This window comes from Centroberyx gerrardi, chromosome 17 (assembly GCF_048128805.1).
Source record: "Centroberyx gerrardi isolate f3 chromosome 17, fCenGer3.hap1.cur.20231027, whole genome shotgun sequence".
NCBI lineage: Eukaryota > Metazoa > Chordata > Actinopteri > Beryciformes > Berycidae > Centroberyx > Centroberyx gerrardi.
Window position 1 is genome coordinate 26567467 of NC_136013.1, and position 19689 is coordinate 26587155.

General features: G+C 40.4%; 2 protein-coding genes across 2 annotated transcripts; one reads left to right on the forward strand and one right to left on the reverse strand.

Moving 5' to 3' along the window:
- Nucleotides 1-254: 254 nt before the first annotated feature.
- Nucleotides 255-12572, forward strand: tedc1 (tubulin epsilon and delta complex 1). The gene is made up of 9 exons (XM_071914290.2): nucleotides 255-555; nucleotides 7161-7245; nucleotides 9142-9371; nucleotides 9860-9997; nucleotides 10217-10291; nucleotides 10979-11065; nucleotides 11371-11514; nucleotides 12025-12504; nucleotides 12554-12572. The coding sequence occupies exons 1-8, from the start codon at nucleotides 412-414 to the stop codon at nucleotides 12358-12360; spliced, it is 1239 nt and encodes a 412-aa protein (XP_071770391.1). The 5' UTR covers nucleotides 255-411; the 3' UTR covers nucleotides 12361-12504; nucleotides 12554-12572.
- A 1419-nt stretch (nucleotides 12573-13991) lies between these two features.
- On the reverse strand, nucleotides 13992-16620 carry pth2 (parathyroid hormone 2). The gene is made up of 3 exons (XM_071914266.1): nucleotides 16517-16620; nucleotides 15497-15679; nucleotides 13992-14166 (listed from the first exon to the last, which is right to left on the reverse strand). The coding sequence occupies exons 1-3, from the start codon at nucleotides 16618-16620 to the stop codon at nucleotides 13992-13994; spliced, it is 462 nt and encodes a 153-aa protein (XP_071770367.1).
- Nucleotides 16621-19689: the final 3069 nt, after the last annotated feature.

Here is a 19689-nt window from a genome sequence, read left to right on the forward strand (position 1 = left end):
TCCAAGTTAAACAATTCATTCAATCATCAGAGAACATGTGATTAAAACGCATATCTTGTTAGAATAATCTTTTAGAGCCTGATAGTAGCGAAATGTTATGTTTTCCAAAGAAAAGCAAGTGCCCTTTCAGAATCAGATTTCTAATTGGTCGACATAGCTGTCCATCACAAATTTCCTCCAATAGTAGCAGAGTATAGCACTGCTTTTTTTTATTCGCTTCCTTGGCAACGGCCCCCTACCCGGAAGTTGTTGTCTTCGCCGCGAACTATCAAATGTTCAACCAGGAACTCACAAAGCCGTTAAAGGGCTGTAGTGTCGAGGTATTTAACGTATTTCAAATGATTTACATGAGTAATTATGGTAGCTAACTAGCTCGCTTGAGTACGATATGCGTAGTCTGCAGTAGCTGTGATGCTGCGCAGTAAAGCGGCTGTCTCTGTCGGAGTGAAGCAGGTGATAGCAGCTCTGTGCAGACTGCTAGCGGCTACCGGCCTGAACTCTGTCCCCGCACCAGAGGCCTTCAGACGGGCTAAATTCAATGGTGGACCAAAGGTGGTATGTTCATCATTTACTAAACTCATGTCTGTTTGGGCTGGCGAAGGGAATATCTACTACACCACTATCCCCAATACGTGCTCTTCTCCTTTGTACGGAGGACGTCGTACCAAACTACTTAAAAAATAGGACATTTTAATGTTACCTTTCAGTGTTGACATGTAAAATACCCCATAAACTTTTTTCTGAATAACTAGAAACCACTCTTTAATACGGCATGCATCCAATCCACCAAGCAACACGTATTTCATTAAAACGTTAACTTTCTAATCTTGTCGCCTGTTATTCCCCAAATCTTCTTCCACCAAGTTGAAATTGTATTGAAATAAGTGCATTCTTGGCGGATTGGATGTATGCTGGAGTGAAGAGCGGCTCGGCTCCTAATGATGATTTATTAAAGGTCTCGAGTAATATTTTATTAAGTATATAGCCTACTTTTGCTGATAAACAAGGTAGAATGTCTATGATATAGATGCTGTTTCCATCCTTACAAGAATACAGTTTTGGGTGAAACACTCAATCAAATTTGAATATGATATACAGAATTTCGGTTATTGGCGCCTGCAATACAAAAATACCGGTATCTACCTTCAAAAACCCATGCTGGTCAAATCTATGTGCATGTGTGTATGTGTTTGCGTATATGTAGGTACTTTGCGTGTGTATCACTGTAAGCTGTACTCTGCTGGGAGGTAGGGATGGGACGATATATTGAAATTCAATATATCGTGATACAAAAATGTGACAATAGTATCTTGGGGTAGAACAATGAATCACAATATTAGTTACATTTTAGTTACATTTTCTGCTGTAGTAATCACAAATGAGACGTCCTGCCCATCACAATTTCACAAGCTCTCCATCCAAATTATATTATTGTCACTTTGTAATGACATTTTTAAATTGTTGTTTACATTCTAGCAAGCCAATGGCATTGCCAGAAAGATATGTGTCTCAAAAAAAAAACATAATTCAGACTTTGTTGAACTTTTATTTATTACACCGTATCGTGGTTGTATCGAAAAGCCATATGTTGCATCATGATTTATGAATTCTCAGGTTACATGGAAAACTGAAGAAAATATTTCCTCAGCATTTCAAATACAGGGCATTGATTGTTGTAGTTTTTCATTTAAATGATTTGTTTCCAATCAGAGTTTTGCCTGCAGCCTGCCTGAGAATAATAAATCTTTCATACTGTCAAATCAGTGCTGATAAGAAATCAAGTCAAGATGCAGTTCAGCTACATCAGAGCTAGCCCAAGCTGCAAAAAATACATTTCACATACTGTAGATTTCAGAACAAATTTAGAGAAATGCTTGAAAATATACTGAAATGTGCCAGATATTTATATACATGTACATAGATTGCATTTGAACTGCAATTAGACACTGAAACTAAGTTTTCTTGGGATGTGCTGTTGATAATGTGAGCGGCCTCAGGCTTGGGGAACCTGGGCCAGCAGCAGGATGCTCCACAGTCTGGAATAGGAAACACACTGAAGTGATGAGTGTGAACAGCTCAAGCACAATGTTTATTCTGACGCTTTCTCTACATTCAACTTTCTCTCAAAAATCATCTTTAAAGGTCCCATATTATGAAAAACACGTTTTTCCTTACCCATACACATATACTTTAGTCATCCTTCAACCTACCAACCCACAGAATGTGAGAAGTGAATGCCTCTGCATTGTTGCCCTGGCCTCCTTCCTGGGAAAACATGTGCTTCTACAAGCCGTTTTGATTTGGCTCCCCTTGTGACGTCCCAAGGGGAGCAATTTGCATATGCCGACCTCCGAGCTGGATAACCACTCCCACTCCCCTCTGCTCCTCTGTGCGCTTTCGGCCGCCATTGTTTTACTTCGCTACTTCGCTTAGAAGATATCAAAAGCAAGAGCAAAACATGCTAAATGTTGCGTTGTTGGCTTCAAGGCTGAACACAAAGCTCTACATTGCCTCCCAGCATTGGAAGATAAAAATATTGTTTTTACAATAACGTTCTGACTACAGTAAACTTAGTCCAAATTTGCATGTTTGTGCTAACCGCTTTACCTCGGACTGCTTCGTAAACGAGTGTCAATACAAAGCAGGATTTTCATCAAAGCTGCTCCTGAAAGATGGATTTATCCCAACTGGATGTGGCCCAACAGCAAATGTGCAATCGGTAAGTGTCGCCACTTTGTGATAATATTTACAGTTGGGTACATTCAGCTAGGCTTGACAACATGTCCCGCTTTGCTAACGTGTGTAAAGTTATGTTCCATTTGCTTGTTTGCGACATTGTTTTCATGTTTATTTTTTAATACAGTCTATGGTGCTTTGTTGCTAAATCCGTTGCCTTGTCTGGAGAGATGTGTCCGCTAACGTAGCTTGAGAATGAGAAATGGATAAGGTAGTTCATGGTATTTCAGTCCGATTAGCATCGGGTAGCGATTTAGCTCCAGTCTGATGAGAGAGAGTTTGATGGGGGCCTGTGAATACGAGGAAGCCTGTTAGCCACAACGACAACAGTTAGCAATAGGGGCAAAAACATGTGCAGCTAGAGTCGGTTGTAGGCTACCTCAGCCGGCCAAAACGAGCACCTCATCTCGTTAACCCGGTGCCGTTAGGACACATGTACTATAATCAAGGTTAGGGGCTAGTTGAAGCAAGCTAATCTAGCGTTAGCGCTAGCGTGTTAGCGTTGGCGCTAGCTAAGGTTAGCTCCTCTGGCTCACTTTGCGGACACATCTCTGTACACGAGACAACCGCTTGTCATCATGAATATTTCACTTCTAACACCAAATGAATGGATGGTTGATGAGATGTAATATTTCACGTTCTTCTCTTTGCACCTAGTCTTGTAAGTCTAGTCTTGTAATCAGCTGGGGTTGTGGCAACCTAGAAAACCTAGAAAACCTGAACGATGACAAGAAATATTACCTCTCTGGAGGTTATAATGTCCTATTTTCCTTGACTGTGGAGGAGACATTTAGAATCAACTACATAGTAATTATTGAGGCTGTAGTTTGTGGTAATGTAGTTTTGGATTGCAGAGATTTCAGAGTTGGCTCTTCAGCTGTCCCCTTTGTTCCTCCACAGCCTAGCCTGACCTCCCCACCTATCAAGAGACCATCCAGGAGACCCGTCTTGACCTAACAGAGGAGGAAGAGGAGGATGAGGAGGACCCTGGGTCTGCTTAGCCAACCCCCTGAGCCAACTTTCAGTATGTTTACCAACACATTTTTATTGAACACACAAAACTTTGTAAATATGAAAATTAAATAAATATACAAATGTCATAAAGTATAAACTATAGTATAAAGTAATCTATAAATGAAAATTGCAAATTTGTTTCACACTAGTATGTGATGTACACTCTTGTAATGGAACTGATGATTTCTGTGTTTCTGTTACTCCACAGATTACGTTGATGAGTTGATGGACCTCATCTTTGATCACGTCTTCCAGGACCCTGCACCTTATGTGAACCAGGTTTTCATGATCCCCGTCCCAGAAGACCCGTGCGCCCAGTCTGACAGGCCAGCCAAGGAGGACATCATTGCAGCCACGTGTCTCGGTTCAATCAAGAGGCAGTCTGAACCTGACGTAGCTGGCAGCATCAGGGAGCTCACAGCATATGCACAGCACCACACACACTGGTATTACTACTCTGACCTAGAAAGCCCCAGCACTAGCTGACAAAGGATCTGTAGGCTAGACACTGAGAAGAGGGTACACATACTGTCAATATATTTCATTTGAATACTTAGTCTCTTCTTTTGTTGTTTTGGTTATCTGGCATGAGGTCAGGTTGTAGTTGGGTGTTTTCCACGAATACATAACAGATAACTAAAAACATCAAATTATAAATCATTTTTGTGATTGATACTGCACTACTTTACTACACTGCAGTAACTGCTACAGTGGAACACTCCCCTGTGTAAACTCACAGATGTAGATTTTGTAACGTAACAGCACCCCATTATGGTCCTGCAGCAGTGTTATGTTTTTACATGTGCCTTTTTATGCCTTTTCTATAATAAAATAATTTTATTCTGTATGAACAGTCAAGTGTTGTGGTTACTTTTTGGTTTCACGTTTAATTTACATGGGTGTGTAAAGGGAAAAAAATATATAACCCCACACACACTGTCTACAGTGTGTGTGGGATTATATTACTTTTTCAGTAACTTTTGTCCGATGCCCCTGTCACTAAAAGACTTTTAGGTGTGCTACAGTTGTTTCTCTACATGGATGTGTAATAAAGTAGAACAACACAGATATTTTACTCAAATTTATTGTCATGTACAGTATTATCCAAAGTCACATGTTGGCCATATTATTTGGCAAATCAATTCATGCACAGAATGCATAAAAGAAACTTATTGTTCTATACCTCTGCTTTATAAATGTTCATTGCATTCTGTAGTGAGAACACATTCAAACATACAGGCTCCAGACCAGGATGATCAACATGCATGTAGGTGGATCCTGAAGCCGATTCATTCTTCTGGTAACCTAAGGAATGAGAAAGGGTAACTTACTGAATTTTGCTAGCTTCATAAGAACATTACACTGACAATGACGTTTATATTATATGTTTATCATTTAGCACAGACAATGCAGAGTAAATGTGAGTACTGTACAAACTAATGTAACATGCGACATAAACAATAAAGATGTCAACTCTAAAAGAGGTAAGATGTTATGTACAGGGGGAATGACCAGCAGGCCTCCATGAGATGCAATGTTTGAATATTTCAGCTACAGTTCTAAAACTGTTGAGCTAGCGTTATAGATGAATAACACTGGCATAAATTACGACAGTCATATGTCCAAATGGTAGATAGCGTGGGACATAACCATATGTTTACCTAATAACTACATAATGTCTGGTGTGGATTTTTTTCCTATCGCTAGCCAGTACAACGGCAATTGTAAGACACTTCATGGAATAACATTACAGCAGCTATCCAAGTAGCCAGCTAAAAGCTACCGACACCTACTATGTTGACTAGACAGCCTCAAACCACTGGCACCGGTGAACGTCAGGCTAAAAATGAATCAAACAAACCATATGGTACAGTTACCGTGCGAGACACTCCGGCAGGTAACGTTAGATATCCTTTTTATGGGATATAAATTTGTCCGCTATGGCCATCCAGAAAGACAACATAGCCGACGCAACCACATACACACGCACGGTAAGAAAGTACAAAAACAGTGAAATTTCAACCTACCGTTCAGAGACATCCTGCTGTAACCGTGTCTGTAAAACTTCGGCAGTTGCCTCCTCTTGTTCAGTTGACAGATTCCTTCTCAAACATGTACGGTTTTACATGTTGTGTCACGGAGTTTTCTTCTACAAGGAGCTGCCATGCTGGTTTTGGGTTTTTTCGGCGTCTGCACCCTCCCCCCTCACCCAGCCGATCAGGCGGCCAATCAGAGCAGCGCCTCATTATCATAGCAGCCCCGCCCACTCAGAACAGCGCATAGTTAATGAGGGGAGAAACTGAGAGGATGGAGAGGTTCCACAGAGCCTGGATTTGTGTGTTTTTTTGCAACAGAATTCGTAACCTTGTTTTAAAGACCACTGAGAAATGTTTTAAACAGCTAAAAAGAGCATAATATGGGACCTTTAAGTTCAAGCGCAACTCGGATATTAAAAATATATTTCAGTATCAAAAACAATCTCCCTTTAAACCTTTACACTACACTTAAAGGATTCGGCTGGTGTTTTTAAATACATTTCTTATCATCAACAAATCCTATGAAAATAACAAAATCAACAATGCGTTTGCTCTACTCCCACTCCCCTTTCCGACTTACCATGTTCCCTTTTTAGCCTTCAAACTAGAAGTCATTGGCTCCAATTGTAAGCTAAAAACCTTTAAATACACCTCACAAAGACATAGTTTCAATTTTAAAAATCGCTAACTGTTACCATGAAAAGTCAGGCTATTGTAGTTATTACCAAATCAAATTCAAATGGGAACAAATTCTTCATCACGCCGGGGACTATTTTCGGTGCTACAGAACTACTTCCCTGAGATGGAAGACGTGTTTACGGACGGCTTATTAAGTTGTTTGAGGAAAAAGTCGGCCAGTCCGGTGCATCGCAATGATGAAATATGCTGCCAGAGCAATGGCATGGCTCTTTGACGTGTTTTTAATAGTTTTTTAATACAATGAAGTTCTATGGCTACATTACATATGACATTACTTTATTGGGCATCGGCTACATGGACGAGACTTGTTGGCAAAACAAATTCATTGCTGATTTTGTTATTTTCATAGGATTTGTTGACGGTAAGAAATGCATTAAAAAACACCAGCCTTAAAGTATATGATGACATGACTTGGACTCGAGTCCAAGTCATGTGACTTGAGTCCCCACCTCTGGAATAGAGCACATAGGGGTTATGTACTCAATGGACAATGTCAACACTAGGACATGAAGTAGAAATGGATGAAAGTATGAACAAAGTATGTATTATTGACCATTCTATCAGGAAGCACTGTGTACCTCAGTGATTTTAATGGTAGAGCTCTTACTTAATAGATGCTTGTGTTGTTATCTTGCATAATGAGATATAGTCGTGTGTCTGCGTTCTGTTTTTCAGGAGGATCAGTTTTGGCAGCTGCTAGCTAACATCCTTCAGACGGCTACTGTTGTTTCCTCTGGAGCCGATCCACAGCTAACAGCAGGTTGGCAACGTCTTCTATTTTATTTCAATTTCAGTTTAGTTTTAGTTGCTTTTCAGTGTGGCTTTGGAAGGTTTAGTTTATTATTTGCTTTTGTACAAATGTTTTTATTTATTTAGTTTCAGTTTCAGGATTTTTGGTAGGCGTGGTATTTTTTAAAGGTATAATGATACAAGTTCGGAACAAGTTTGCAACATGTTTTATATACAGTACTACAAACAGTAAATCATAAATTCTTTTTCAAATTTATTTCCATTCATTTCTCAATAGATCCTTAACTAACTTAAAGTGACAGCTTCAAAATTCTCAACTGAAAATGCATTTTATCCTGCACACAGTGGTGTAGTCTAGATTATTGTAGTGGGTATACTGTGATTATTCCCTCCCAGCCTCGTACACACGTCCCGGAGCGACACCCCATAAGCACCACCACACTCACAAACGCATATCTCCTTTAGTATGCCACAATAGAATAGAATAGTGATTCTCAGGGGCGTGGTTAGGATTTCAGAACATCCGGGGCTCAGCCCAGAGGAAGTCACAGAACCATAGTAGGGGGGTCCGGGGGCATCCCCCCCCCCCCGGAGAATTTTTTTTTAAATTTAAACAGCAAAATGCATCAATCTGGTGTAATTTGACATGAACATACATGGGTGTAAATGAAGCAGCGTAGTAAACACTTTGAGCAGCAGTCTGTACAGGCCAACAGTGATACAGTATATTGTAGTCTGTCTGTCTCTCTCCTCAGGCCTGCCTCCTGAATTCTTCTCTTGACACTTATTTGTTGAGCTAAAAAAAAAACTGCTGTAGCTTGTAGGCATCTAACCATGAAGCTATCAACCAAGTGTCAGTCCAAGCTAACACTCCAGTGTCCATCTAGCCGCCTATGTTAGTCAACTCGCCACCACACAGCTGCCTGATTTTTGCTGTCTTTCCAGATATGGATAATCAATCATTTGATTAAACTAACCTATAACATATCTTACCTTTCTTCCTCTTTTGAAAATGTGAAGAAGATCCATAACCTGTCTTGTCTTTTCCTGACATTGTGTTTCCTGGCTGTAGCCTATCTTGCCTTCTCTGACCTATACTAGGACCGACCGATTAAAATCATCCATAACGTAGCCTATTCCTTTAGTTCGACTCAAACTACACGATGACAGATTGACAGAGCCCCCTACCAAACAGACACACATAGCAAGCAGCGACAGGTGAGTTCGATTTGTGTCCCGGCTTGTACCTCGATGCACCCAAAGCAGGGCTTTAAAGCTGGCTCACGTAAAATAAACGGCCCGCTCTGACTACTAACTCGAATTTACCTGTGCAGGCAGATCTCTGTAGACAGCGCTCACAATGGAGCGTGGATGGTGAGAGGCGACAGAAACACAGACAGAGCGCACAGGGTGAATTTTATGAATGGAAGTGTGAATGGAGGAGATGCCTTCCCCTGCAAAACTTATTTTATTGCAGTTATACTCTACCCGGTATTTGCGAAACAAAATCACTTAAGTGAAAGTTCTGTCACAAAACTATATTGTTACGTATCCTTGCACATTTTTAAGTGGGTATACGGAAATCCTGGAGCCTTCTTAGTGGGTATACGGCATATACCTGCGTATCACGTAGACTACACCACTGCCTGCACATAAACAAACAAGATGAAAGCTAAAATCATTTCATGTATATTTTGTATATTTTGTATTTTTTTTATTTTGTATGTTTTACAAGTACACAAAATAGTTTTAGTTCAGTTTAGTTTTTTTTGTTTTTGGTCTAGTTTTCATCTTTATTTCGGTTTACAACAATGTTATTTAACACCCAGTTCTCTCTCTCTCTCTCTCTCTCTCTCTCTCTCTCTCTCTCTCTCTCTCTCTCTCTCTCTCTCTCTCGGGTCTCTAGCCTCGGACCACAGGAAGCTTGTGGCTACGGGCCTGTGGCAGACCGGCTACCAGGCTGCATGGATGTATGGAAGGGAGGGAGGAGAAGGAGGCGAGGAGGAGGAGGGGAGGAGGTTCTCCAGTAGAGATCTTCTCCTGGCGCTGGGCTGGCTGCTAGCTTCAGGAGCACTGGAGAGACTGCTGACACAGCGAGCGCAGCAGCTGGACAAAACACTACTGACGTTTACACTGGTAGGTACCATTCACACCATGCTGCAGTATATTGGCTAATAGGGACAGGACGATATGCTTATCTCATGATACGATTTGATACGCGATATGCGGTTCACGATTCAATACAATCACGATACGACATAATAAATAAAAGTTTAATGACAACAAAGTATGACTGTGCAGAATTATGTTTATTTCTGAACCACAAATCTTTCTAGCAATGGCATTAGCTTGCTAGAATGTAAACAACAATTTAAAAATGTCATTACAAAGTGCAAATATAATTTGGATGGAGAGCTTGTGAAATTGTGATGGGCAAGCCGTCTCATTTGTGATTACTACAGCAGAATAAAATGCGGCTAATATCGCCATTCACTTTTCTGCCCCACGGTATTGTCACATTTTTGTATCACGATATATTGAATTTCAGTATATTAGCCAATAGGGATGCTATTGGCTAATAATTGTAGCTACATTCTTGTATGTCCCTCTTCTCTGTCTCTCAGGTGAATCCTCAGATTTCCCATGAGGCCCAGTTAGACTCCGCCTCCCTGAGGAGACTTCAGTGGCTGATTGGCTGTCTGAGGTTCCAGGGGCGGAGCCTGCTGTCCACGCAGGAGGAGCGAGCGCAGCTGCTTCACGCGGTGAGGAAAGACAGAATTTGCGAAATGTTTATTCCCTCTTCCGGTTAAATCCCTTTGGCTACAGTCACAACCTGTGTTTCCATCCGAGTACTTTTATGCAAGTTGTGAATAGAAATAGAAATGGCAACTTTTGATAAAATGTCCTCACTTTGAGAGTTTTGTTGAAATAGTGATTGAGATAAATTATAAGTATAACCAAGAATTCCATTTTCTTCCCAGGTCCTTTCTGCCAGCCTCCCCTCTTCCTCATCCTCCTCTTCCTCCTCGAATCAAAGCTCCACAGTACTGAGGGAGGTAAGTGTGTGTGTGTGTGTGTGTGTGTGTGTCAGTGTCATATTAAGCTTGGCTTTTGCGCATTCCTGTGATTCTCTCTGAAAAAAAATTGTAAAATAGTCTGCCTATGGCTTGATAACAAAATAATTTTCCAACTGTTTCCAATTGAGTGTTTAACATTTCTTCTCTTGGATTTTGGCCACAAAATAACATTTTAGTTTATAATGTTCTATATTGTTAAATTGACCACATTATTACCAAACTATCGATATTAATGGTTTCCTAAATTGGTATTGTGGCCAAAAAACCTGCAATGTCTGGTTTGGTAACTCGTCACTGCAGGAAGTGGGACTGAATAACATGCTTTATATTATTGGCAAATTAAAACAGCTTGAATATTGCACAATTCATTTATTGCATGGCAAGAATTCTCCTTGCAACATTAAAACACTAAATTAAATTACATTCTTGTTTTTGTTCCTCTAAAAATTATTCTTTTTCATTTTAGTTTTTTGTTGAACTGGTTACAAGCCTGCGTTCTACCTGTTGTTATTAGATTATTACTTATTCTCGTAATAGTATTGCATTCATATACAATGTGATAAAATTCAATCAGTGAGTACATCTGCTTCATACTGTGTTCACCCAATATGCTGTGGAGGGGGTTTCTAAAACATTGTGACTGGTGTGTGTGTGTGTGTGTTTCAGGAGTGTGTGCGTATGCGGGATTTCTGTGAACTCCTAGAAGCCTATATGAACTGGAAAGAGGTGGAGAGCCTCTTCTGGGTCTGGATGGTGAGTTAGACACAACCTGGACGCAATACACACAAATACACACATTTTATTACACAGAACGATAAAGTGAGGATTTTTATTTTCCCATTTTATCCCCTGCTATTTCATTTGATTAACTATCAGAGGAAGCCTAGGGGGAAACACAATACAGTGGAACTCAATTCAATGCAACACAGTGCAATATAGTACAATACAATATAACACAGTACAATACAACACAATACAACACAATACAATTAACCACACATGACAGCTCTCTCCATTTTGATAACACGTTGTGTTTGTGTATGTGTGTGTGTGTGTAGGACAGTGTGGTGGACTGCCATCTGACAGATCCTGTCGTCGTGACGCCCAGACATGCAGCCAATAGGAGCGTGGCAGTTTGTCGCCATGGAAATCGAGGGTTAGAGAGATTAGGTGACATGTTGTTGAAACTGCCCACAGCACAGGTACACACACACACACACACACACACACACACACATGCCCACACAGGTTCCTTCATAATGCTTTGGCTGAACACTTAATTATCTATGTGGGGAAATTGAGTTGTTGAAGCAGCAAATAGTACCATGATACAGAAAAGAATAGAGAAAACGGGGCAGTATTAAACATAACACAACTGATGAAAAGTATGAAAATATATGGATGCTTGTTGTGCATTATAGCAGCAGAGAGTGAATGGAAAATATGTACGATGTGAATAATCTACAAAAAATACGACACATACTATACAGTATGAAAATAAATGAAAAATGTAAAAATACCGAGGTATGTGCAATATTTTAACCTTTTATTTTCCAGCAGGTGTTGCTGGAAAAGGCTGGAGAGGCTGCTGCCTCCAAAATATAGTAGAAATGAGAAAACATGAATGGGTTTTCATTGGACTTACGTTTGTTTCTGATAATGCTTGTGTGCTCCTATGTTACAACCTAAACCCCTTTCATTTTCTGTCTTAGAAAGGACAGAGAAGAAGAGAGGAGGATGCTGTAGAGAGAGGAGGAGGAGAGGGGTTGCATCTGCTTTCTTTTCTCCCCTCCCTCCCCTCCCTCCCGCACGCCTACCGAGCCAGGCTCCGGGGCGAGAGGCCAGCCCGCCACATCCGTCACCCAGCAGAGGAGCTCCGCGGCGGGGAAGGGACTCCAGGCGAGCTCCGGGCTTCACAGGCCTTGCAGCTGCTCCTCCAGGCGGAGGCCCGGCTGCTAGAGGGGAGGGACAGACACAGACTGGCCAATAGGACACAGCTACAGGAGGTGATTGGCAGGCGGGAGGAACTGGTGTTGATACCACCGTAAACATTTTTTTTCCTACGAAGAAATGATGCAATAAATAGTCAAAGGAAATGCATCTGGTGAATGAATAATGACTTAGACTTGGTGCGATTGGCCCAGTAAATGCTCTCAATCAGTCTCATTGCGCAACAGTTGAACATACATACTGTTGAGAAACAAGGTGTACTGTGTACATCTTGTTTCTCCCATGTATAAGTCTCTATCATGGTTGTACGGTCATTAGTTGCTGCATTAAAATATTGCCAAGTGCATTTGTTTGTTTTTGTCTTCAGACAGCATGGAATATTATTTCACCATAGAGCAACAACAACTCACTTCAAAGACTTTCATTTCTCTGATCGATGTTTTCGGATGTTCGGGAAGCCTGTTTATTTGCTTCAACCCAGCTGATGGAAACGCACCTAATTTACATTTTATTTTTTTGTGACATTTCAAAAGTTTGCTTAAAATTCACTTGACGTTTAGAAGGAAACGTAGCTATAGATTCTTAGAATTTTACATACACACGGAAATACGTTTTCTGCAACTTTCATAATCTGCCGCAGCTCAAAATGCAGATCTATCTCTAGGGTTTACAAACAACAGCAATGTAGAACTTACATGTTAGGCACCTATCTGATGCACAGAGTGACTTACAATGAGTGTAACAGTAGAATCAGATTTAATCTCTATATCGGCAACATTATAAGCAACCGATATTAAGGGGGTCTGGGGTCAAAGCCACTGTGCCTTGAGGAGAGATGGAACAAATATCCGTGTCCCACAATGTTAATTGTTAATGTGTGATCAAGAAGTATTAGGTATGAACCAGGGAGAAAAGATTTTATTTTATGAAAGATTACAAAAATAAACGCATTAATGATATATTTTTCCTCTTCTCTAACTTTTTAACTCTTTTGTGAGGTTGTCTGATGCTATTGTTTAAAGACCCAACCTGTATTAGCAGTATAACCCCCCCCCCCCCCCCCCCCTTTGAAACATTGTTCTTCCACTACTGGCTTTGTTCACATTTTAGTTTATAGTACTGAAGACAACTGTTTTTTACACTCTAAAATGTTTTTGAGTTTTACGTGAAAGCAAAATATGACTAACCTTACGCATATTTTGAAGCTGTAAAAAGTTTAGAATTTTTTTAAAACACTGGAGTAAGACTTGAGTTATGATGGGTGATCAGTTTAGAAACTTTCACAAAGTTGATTATGCTCTTTTCTCATTTCTGATGAGTCTAACAGTTATTTCTATAAATCAAAAACAGTACTAGCTCAGTTGTCTGTCAGCCAGTTAATATTTTATCAAGACAAAACACAAGCTACAGTGATACAAACATCATTTGCAACTTTATTTATACATCAACTTCAAATTCTTTTCAACTTTATACATTAATTTACTATCAACAAATTCATTTCAGCTTTATAGCATATTCAACACAAATAAACCCATTTCTGAGTGATTCCTTTGACTATCACCTTGAACAAAAATCAGTGTTTTTGTTGGTGTCTCTCATGTTCGGTTGACCAAAAAGACAATCTACCAAAAACCTGGTGTCTTCCTTTAAGAAGCTTATTTGCCAGTTTAGTAGTGAAGTGAGTGGTTTGATTTTAAAAAGGTTATAAAGACTGTACACGGCGTTATCACTAAGAATTAACCACCAGTAGTTTCTGCATGTAGGAGTTGAGCCACTTCTGTCTCTCCATGGCGGTGAGGAGTTTGCTCTTCTCTCTGAAGGCAGCATCATCAGCCACCACCATGTTCCTCTTCACCAACCCGGCTCCCCGAGACGACCATTCACCAGGCCATGCCTTCTCCACACTGGGAAGACACAAACCGAGGCCTAGAAATCACTCAGGTCTAGACGATGACTATAAAACAATCCAGGTTCCTTGAAAGCAATGTGGAAGGAACTTGGGTGACTGTGGGACCATCGCTGTAATATATCCTTGGTGAAGACTTTTGGTGACTTTCACTTGAATTGACAGAATCTGTGGTCTTACAGGCTGAGAAAATTCATGATGTGTGAAACCCTTTAAAAACCCATTGTATAATTAAAAAAATATATGGTTATCATAAAAATTAAGCTTTTCCTCATTCCTGAAAAGTTAACATTTTTGGAATTAAAAGGTTTTCATCCAACTGTTTGCAAAGTTTAGTGCTTCAGCAATCAAATGAAAGCAAACACCAAATTCATAAAACAACTAAAACCAAGAAGACACCACAAGATAAAACATAATAACAATAGAGAGTAACAATATAATGGTAAAAATAATGATAAAATACATTAAATAAAAGCAAGTCACTAAAAATTATTCTTAAGAAGTGATTAAAAGATGATACTGAATTAGCTAGCCCAAGCTCCTCAGGCAGGTTGTTCAGATTGCTAGGAGTAGAAAACAAAGAGGGGAGAGACTACTAGGAGCAGAAAACAAGAAGGGGTCAGACTGCTAGGAGTCAAAAACGAGGAGGGGTCAGAGAACTAGGAGCAGATAACAAAAAGGGGTCAGACTGCTAAGAGCAGAAATTAAGGAGGAGAGATTGCTCGGAGTCGAAAACAAGGTAGAGTCAGACTGCTAGGAATAGACGACAAGGAGGGGACAGACTGCTAGGAGATGGGGTTAGACTGCCAGGAGTAGAAAACAAGGAAGACAGACTGCTAGGAATAGAAAACAAGGAGGGGACAGACTGCTAGGAGATGGGGTCAGACTGCCAGGAGTAGAAAACAAGGATGACGGACTGCTAGGAATAGAAAACAAGGAGGGGACAGACTGCTAGGAGTAGAAAACAAGGATGATGGACTGCTAGGAATAGAAAACAAGGAGGGGACAGACTGCTAGGTGATGGGGTCAGACTGCCAGGAGTAGAAAACAAGGAGTGCTAGGAATAGAAAATATGGAGCGTTCAGACTGCTAGGAGCATAAAACAATGAGAAGTCAGACCCATAAATAAGAGTTTGTCAGTTGCAATTTTCAGTGACAGACATGTTAGTACATGTTACACACTTATGTAAATTAAATTCATGGGGCCAAATAATGGCCCCATGAATTTTAACATCCATTTTGCATCCCTCCTGGTAAACATCATGTTTGATTTGATTAGGGATTCACAATGTCGTGAGTAAAACCTTTTACCCTCTCTGTGTAGTTACCTTGTCTCAGCCTCCTCTGGGGCCGACAGCCACGCCTCCCTCATCAGTCCCGCCTTACTATTGGCTGCCACTCCAAGGCTTGGCAAGGCTGACATCATTTGGATGCTCCAATCACGGAGAGAGATCGAGGGGAAGAGGACTTCCCAGTCATCCTGTTTTGGTTCCTCTGAACCATCAGGGCCTCTGGAATAAGATATGAGGAAACTGAAATGATCTCTTGGGAAATTTGGTTGTTGCAGCAGCAAATAACAATAGGAAAGGAAAGCAAAGAAAAAAACAATATGAAAAAGAATATGGCAAAGGTGAGGCATTTGAAGATAACGCAACTCACAGTTACAACACTAGCATATATTAAGTAGAAATATATTAATAAAAAGTAGAGCATACTAAGAAGAAAATGAAAAATTACAGAAAATATATGCAATATGTAACAAATGAGAAACAAATAGGTGAATTTATAGCATATACACAGGATTTGCAAAATATGCATCGTAATCACATTAACAGGTCTACAGAAGGCCATACATAGAAAGTGGCTAGATGGGCAGTCGTGCATTGTAAAACCAAAAATCAAAGAGATAGGAATAAAAGTTAGTCAGACAGACAGTCAGTCAGTCAGACAGCTAGCTACTACCTGTGTAGCAGGGTAGTGGAGGGAAGCAAGTCAGTCAGTTTGTTTATTGGCTTAATACTCAATCAGGTAATTTCTTGAAGGATAATTCCAGCCACAGTGAATGTTCAGCTCAGCATGCCCTCTCTCCCTTCTAAAAAATCCAGTGGATTTTTACATGCTATTATCAGTGAAGCAGTTATCATCTAACCCAACGTTTCCCAACTCCTAGTCACTTTCATTCAACTCCAATATCAAAACCAAATTTCTGAGATGGCAAAAAGTGTACAGTAACGTAATCCATGGAGGAGATATGTGCGCCTTCAAAATTTATGCCACCAATTAAAGCATTAAAAACAGTTTTGTGAATTCAAAAAACCTGAAATTAATACGAGATAGTGAGTTGCTACCTGAGGGGTAGTCGAGGTTGAGGGAAGCCAGATGTCACCAGAGTCATACCCAGAATGCAAAGCAGCAGGAAGGAAGCACGAGGAAATGCGGGCAGCTTGGACATCCTGAAAACACAAAGATGCCACCCTGGTTTGTTTAAACTCTGTGTTGGAACTCAAAATGGAGACTGCTAGTATGTGTTAATGATCCTGTGTCTCAGGCTGAGAGACTACATTTACTCACTATACGTGCTGCGGAAATGAATTTCGGCAATTTTGTGCTAACAAAAGAAGAAGAAGAGAAGAAAAGAGTGCTACATTGGCTTCGGACTCCACAGCACTGCTGCCCAAGTTGGCGACTTTGTTGACTTTTCAGACCCCGCTGGTGATTTTATTTCTCAAAAGCAACTTGCGACAAAGCTAGATACTTTTCCAGACCATGGGGAACAATGTTAATGCGTTGACTCCCAAAAGCATTTGGCCATAAATCGGTATGGATGCACATACATTTGTGCCAATTGTGTGTATAATCCAAAGAGGTCTGATCACAGTGGAGCATCCCTCTGCTCTGAGTGTAGAGCTATAGCAAATATATTAATATGCAAAACAGACAACAAAGCAGTCCTGGGTTTGTCATCATTTTACATTTCTATTCTTGATTTACACTAAAATTACTATTTAAAAATAAACTAGATCCGGTCTCCCAAACAGGAACTGTCTCTCCTAAATGGTATCCCTCCGCTACTACTTTATATAAAACACATATTCTAGTGTTTTAACCTATGTATTAACCAATGGAACATTCTTGTAAGAACACTACAATATTCAATAGGCAACCAGTTGACTACTGGTCAAAAGCTGGACCTGCCAGGATGAAATACAGTGGGGATGGAATCTATCTATCACCTTAAAATGCTCAACGACACACAGCATTTATTATTTTGATTAAGAAACCGGCCAGAATGTTCTACATCACTTAGCAACATTGGTGTCAGGTGCAGGTGCAGTTTTTTTGTTTTAGTACATTATATATATATTATATGAACTGGAATAAAACCTTTGTGAAGCAAAGTGTTGCCGAAACATGTAACCTCAGAACAAAACGGAGAGAAAATGCCAAAGGACAGGCAAAGGGAGTACAATAGCAAAATCCCAAAGCAGTCTCTGAAAAACTCTCTTCAAGACTTTTGATTTTCAAAGATGGGATCAAATTAAAAGTAAATAATAATAATAATAAATTAAAATAAAATAAGTAATGGAAACTTTATACCACACTGGGTTCTTTATTCCGATTTCCCAGTTTCTTTTAGATTATTTTACAAATCAGAGGGTTTTTTGGAAACAAACCTAACCAAACCCTTGCAAACCATTTTTTTCAGTGTGTAAAAAACAAAACAAAAAACAAACAAACTGTCAGCAGCTAACATTTCCATGCTGGCAAATGAGGAAATGAGGCAACCATGGTCAACATCAGCCAATGGTTCTCTGATTCTCTGAAGATTACTGAACTTCTGGTTATGAGAGAAAAAAAAATCAATTTTGAAGATGGGATCACACCATTGTTTGACTGATTTCTTACCTGGTCATCAGGTGGCTATGACAAGAGTTGGTAGCAGCAAGCAGCCTCTTTAGGTTCAACGTCAAAGGTCAAAGGTCAGACTTCACGCAAGCAGAGAGGATGGAAGCTAACCACAGTGTTGGGACTGAACCCTCTACTTACTCCCAGCTACTGTCTGTTGCTGCTTTTCTCTTATACATCTGCTAATTATTTCTACCACTGTCTCTTCTAAACAAAAATAAGTTGTTTGGATAAAAACCTTTAGATCTCCACTTATGTTTTTTCGTGTTCGGATTGCTCGTTGCTAGCGTTAGCAGCTCTGCGCGGGTCGACAGTTGTTGAAAATCAACAGCCTCTTGTCACACATACTTATATACCCTTGGCTGGCCTTTGCTGGCTTTAAACGCCCCCTACTCTCTCTCTCTCACACACACACACACACACACACACACACACACACACACACCCCTCACCAGATCAAACTAACTTTGAGTTTTCTGTGCAAGGCGGAAGTGCTGTTAGCTTGTTAGTGTCCCATTTCAAACACACTTAGTCATGCTGCTGTTGTGGAGAGCCGAGGATCATTATATTATTGCTTTGTGTGTGTGTGTGTGTGTACATACACACTCTGTGGCAGGTTAAACTAACATACAGTGTTTCTCTCATCGCCGTGGCTGCCTCACTTTTATTCCTAAATGCTCTATACCAATTTGGGAAAAAATAATAATTGCTGTTTATGTCCCTGTTTATTACATGCACACCCGTTTAACCTGGTTTGGACATAAACACCAGTTATCATCATGGGCCAGAAAAATCAGACTTGTTCTCTGCTTACTAACAGCGCCACAGCAGCCATTGCATCGTTACGCACAGCAACAACCAATAGCAAACAGAAATGTCACACAAAGCATAAAAACAGATTTGTTGTTCTGGTGTCCGACTAACAAATGTGTGGGGTTCCAGAGCCTGGGTGCAGTGCAGCTGAATGAAAGGATTTTAAAGTCAATCCGGTATTGGACAGGGAGCCAGTGTAACTGGATGAGAGTAGGGATGGGCATTTTAAGTAATTTCAATATTCGAGTACTCGCATAAAATTATTATAGAGTACTCGAGTACTTGCAAAAAAAAACCCCAACATGGTCCGAAATTAACACCCAAGCGAAAATGCGGGTAGGGGTCCGTGTCCGACTGGAAACACACAAGTGGAACCAAATTTTGGCTAATTTCGTAGGCTATAGGCCTGTAAGAATGCCTATTACTATCTAATGCTTTCACATTTATGTAAATTGGCCAACAACGGAAAACAAGTGCAATTTGAAATTCATTTATTGAACAACCAGGCTACCTTGTCGGCACTTTGCAGATCAGCCCTCAATTTCACCGCGCTTTCCTCATACATCTTCTCCACTCTCGTAGCTGTTGTTTGCCACGATGGTAGCTTGTACTCCGGCTCATCAACGCCATCAGCTCGCGGAAGCCTTCTCCTTCCACAAAGCTTAACGGGAGCATATCTCCAGTCACCATTTTCGTGATGAGCTGGCTAATCTTCTCTGCCCTGGTGGCATCACAACGGCGTGTGCTAACACTGCTAGCAAATGAGGTGATGCGAGACTGCCTGTTATCTGTCTCCGCTGTT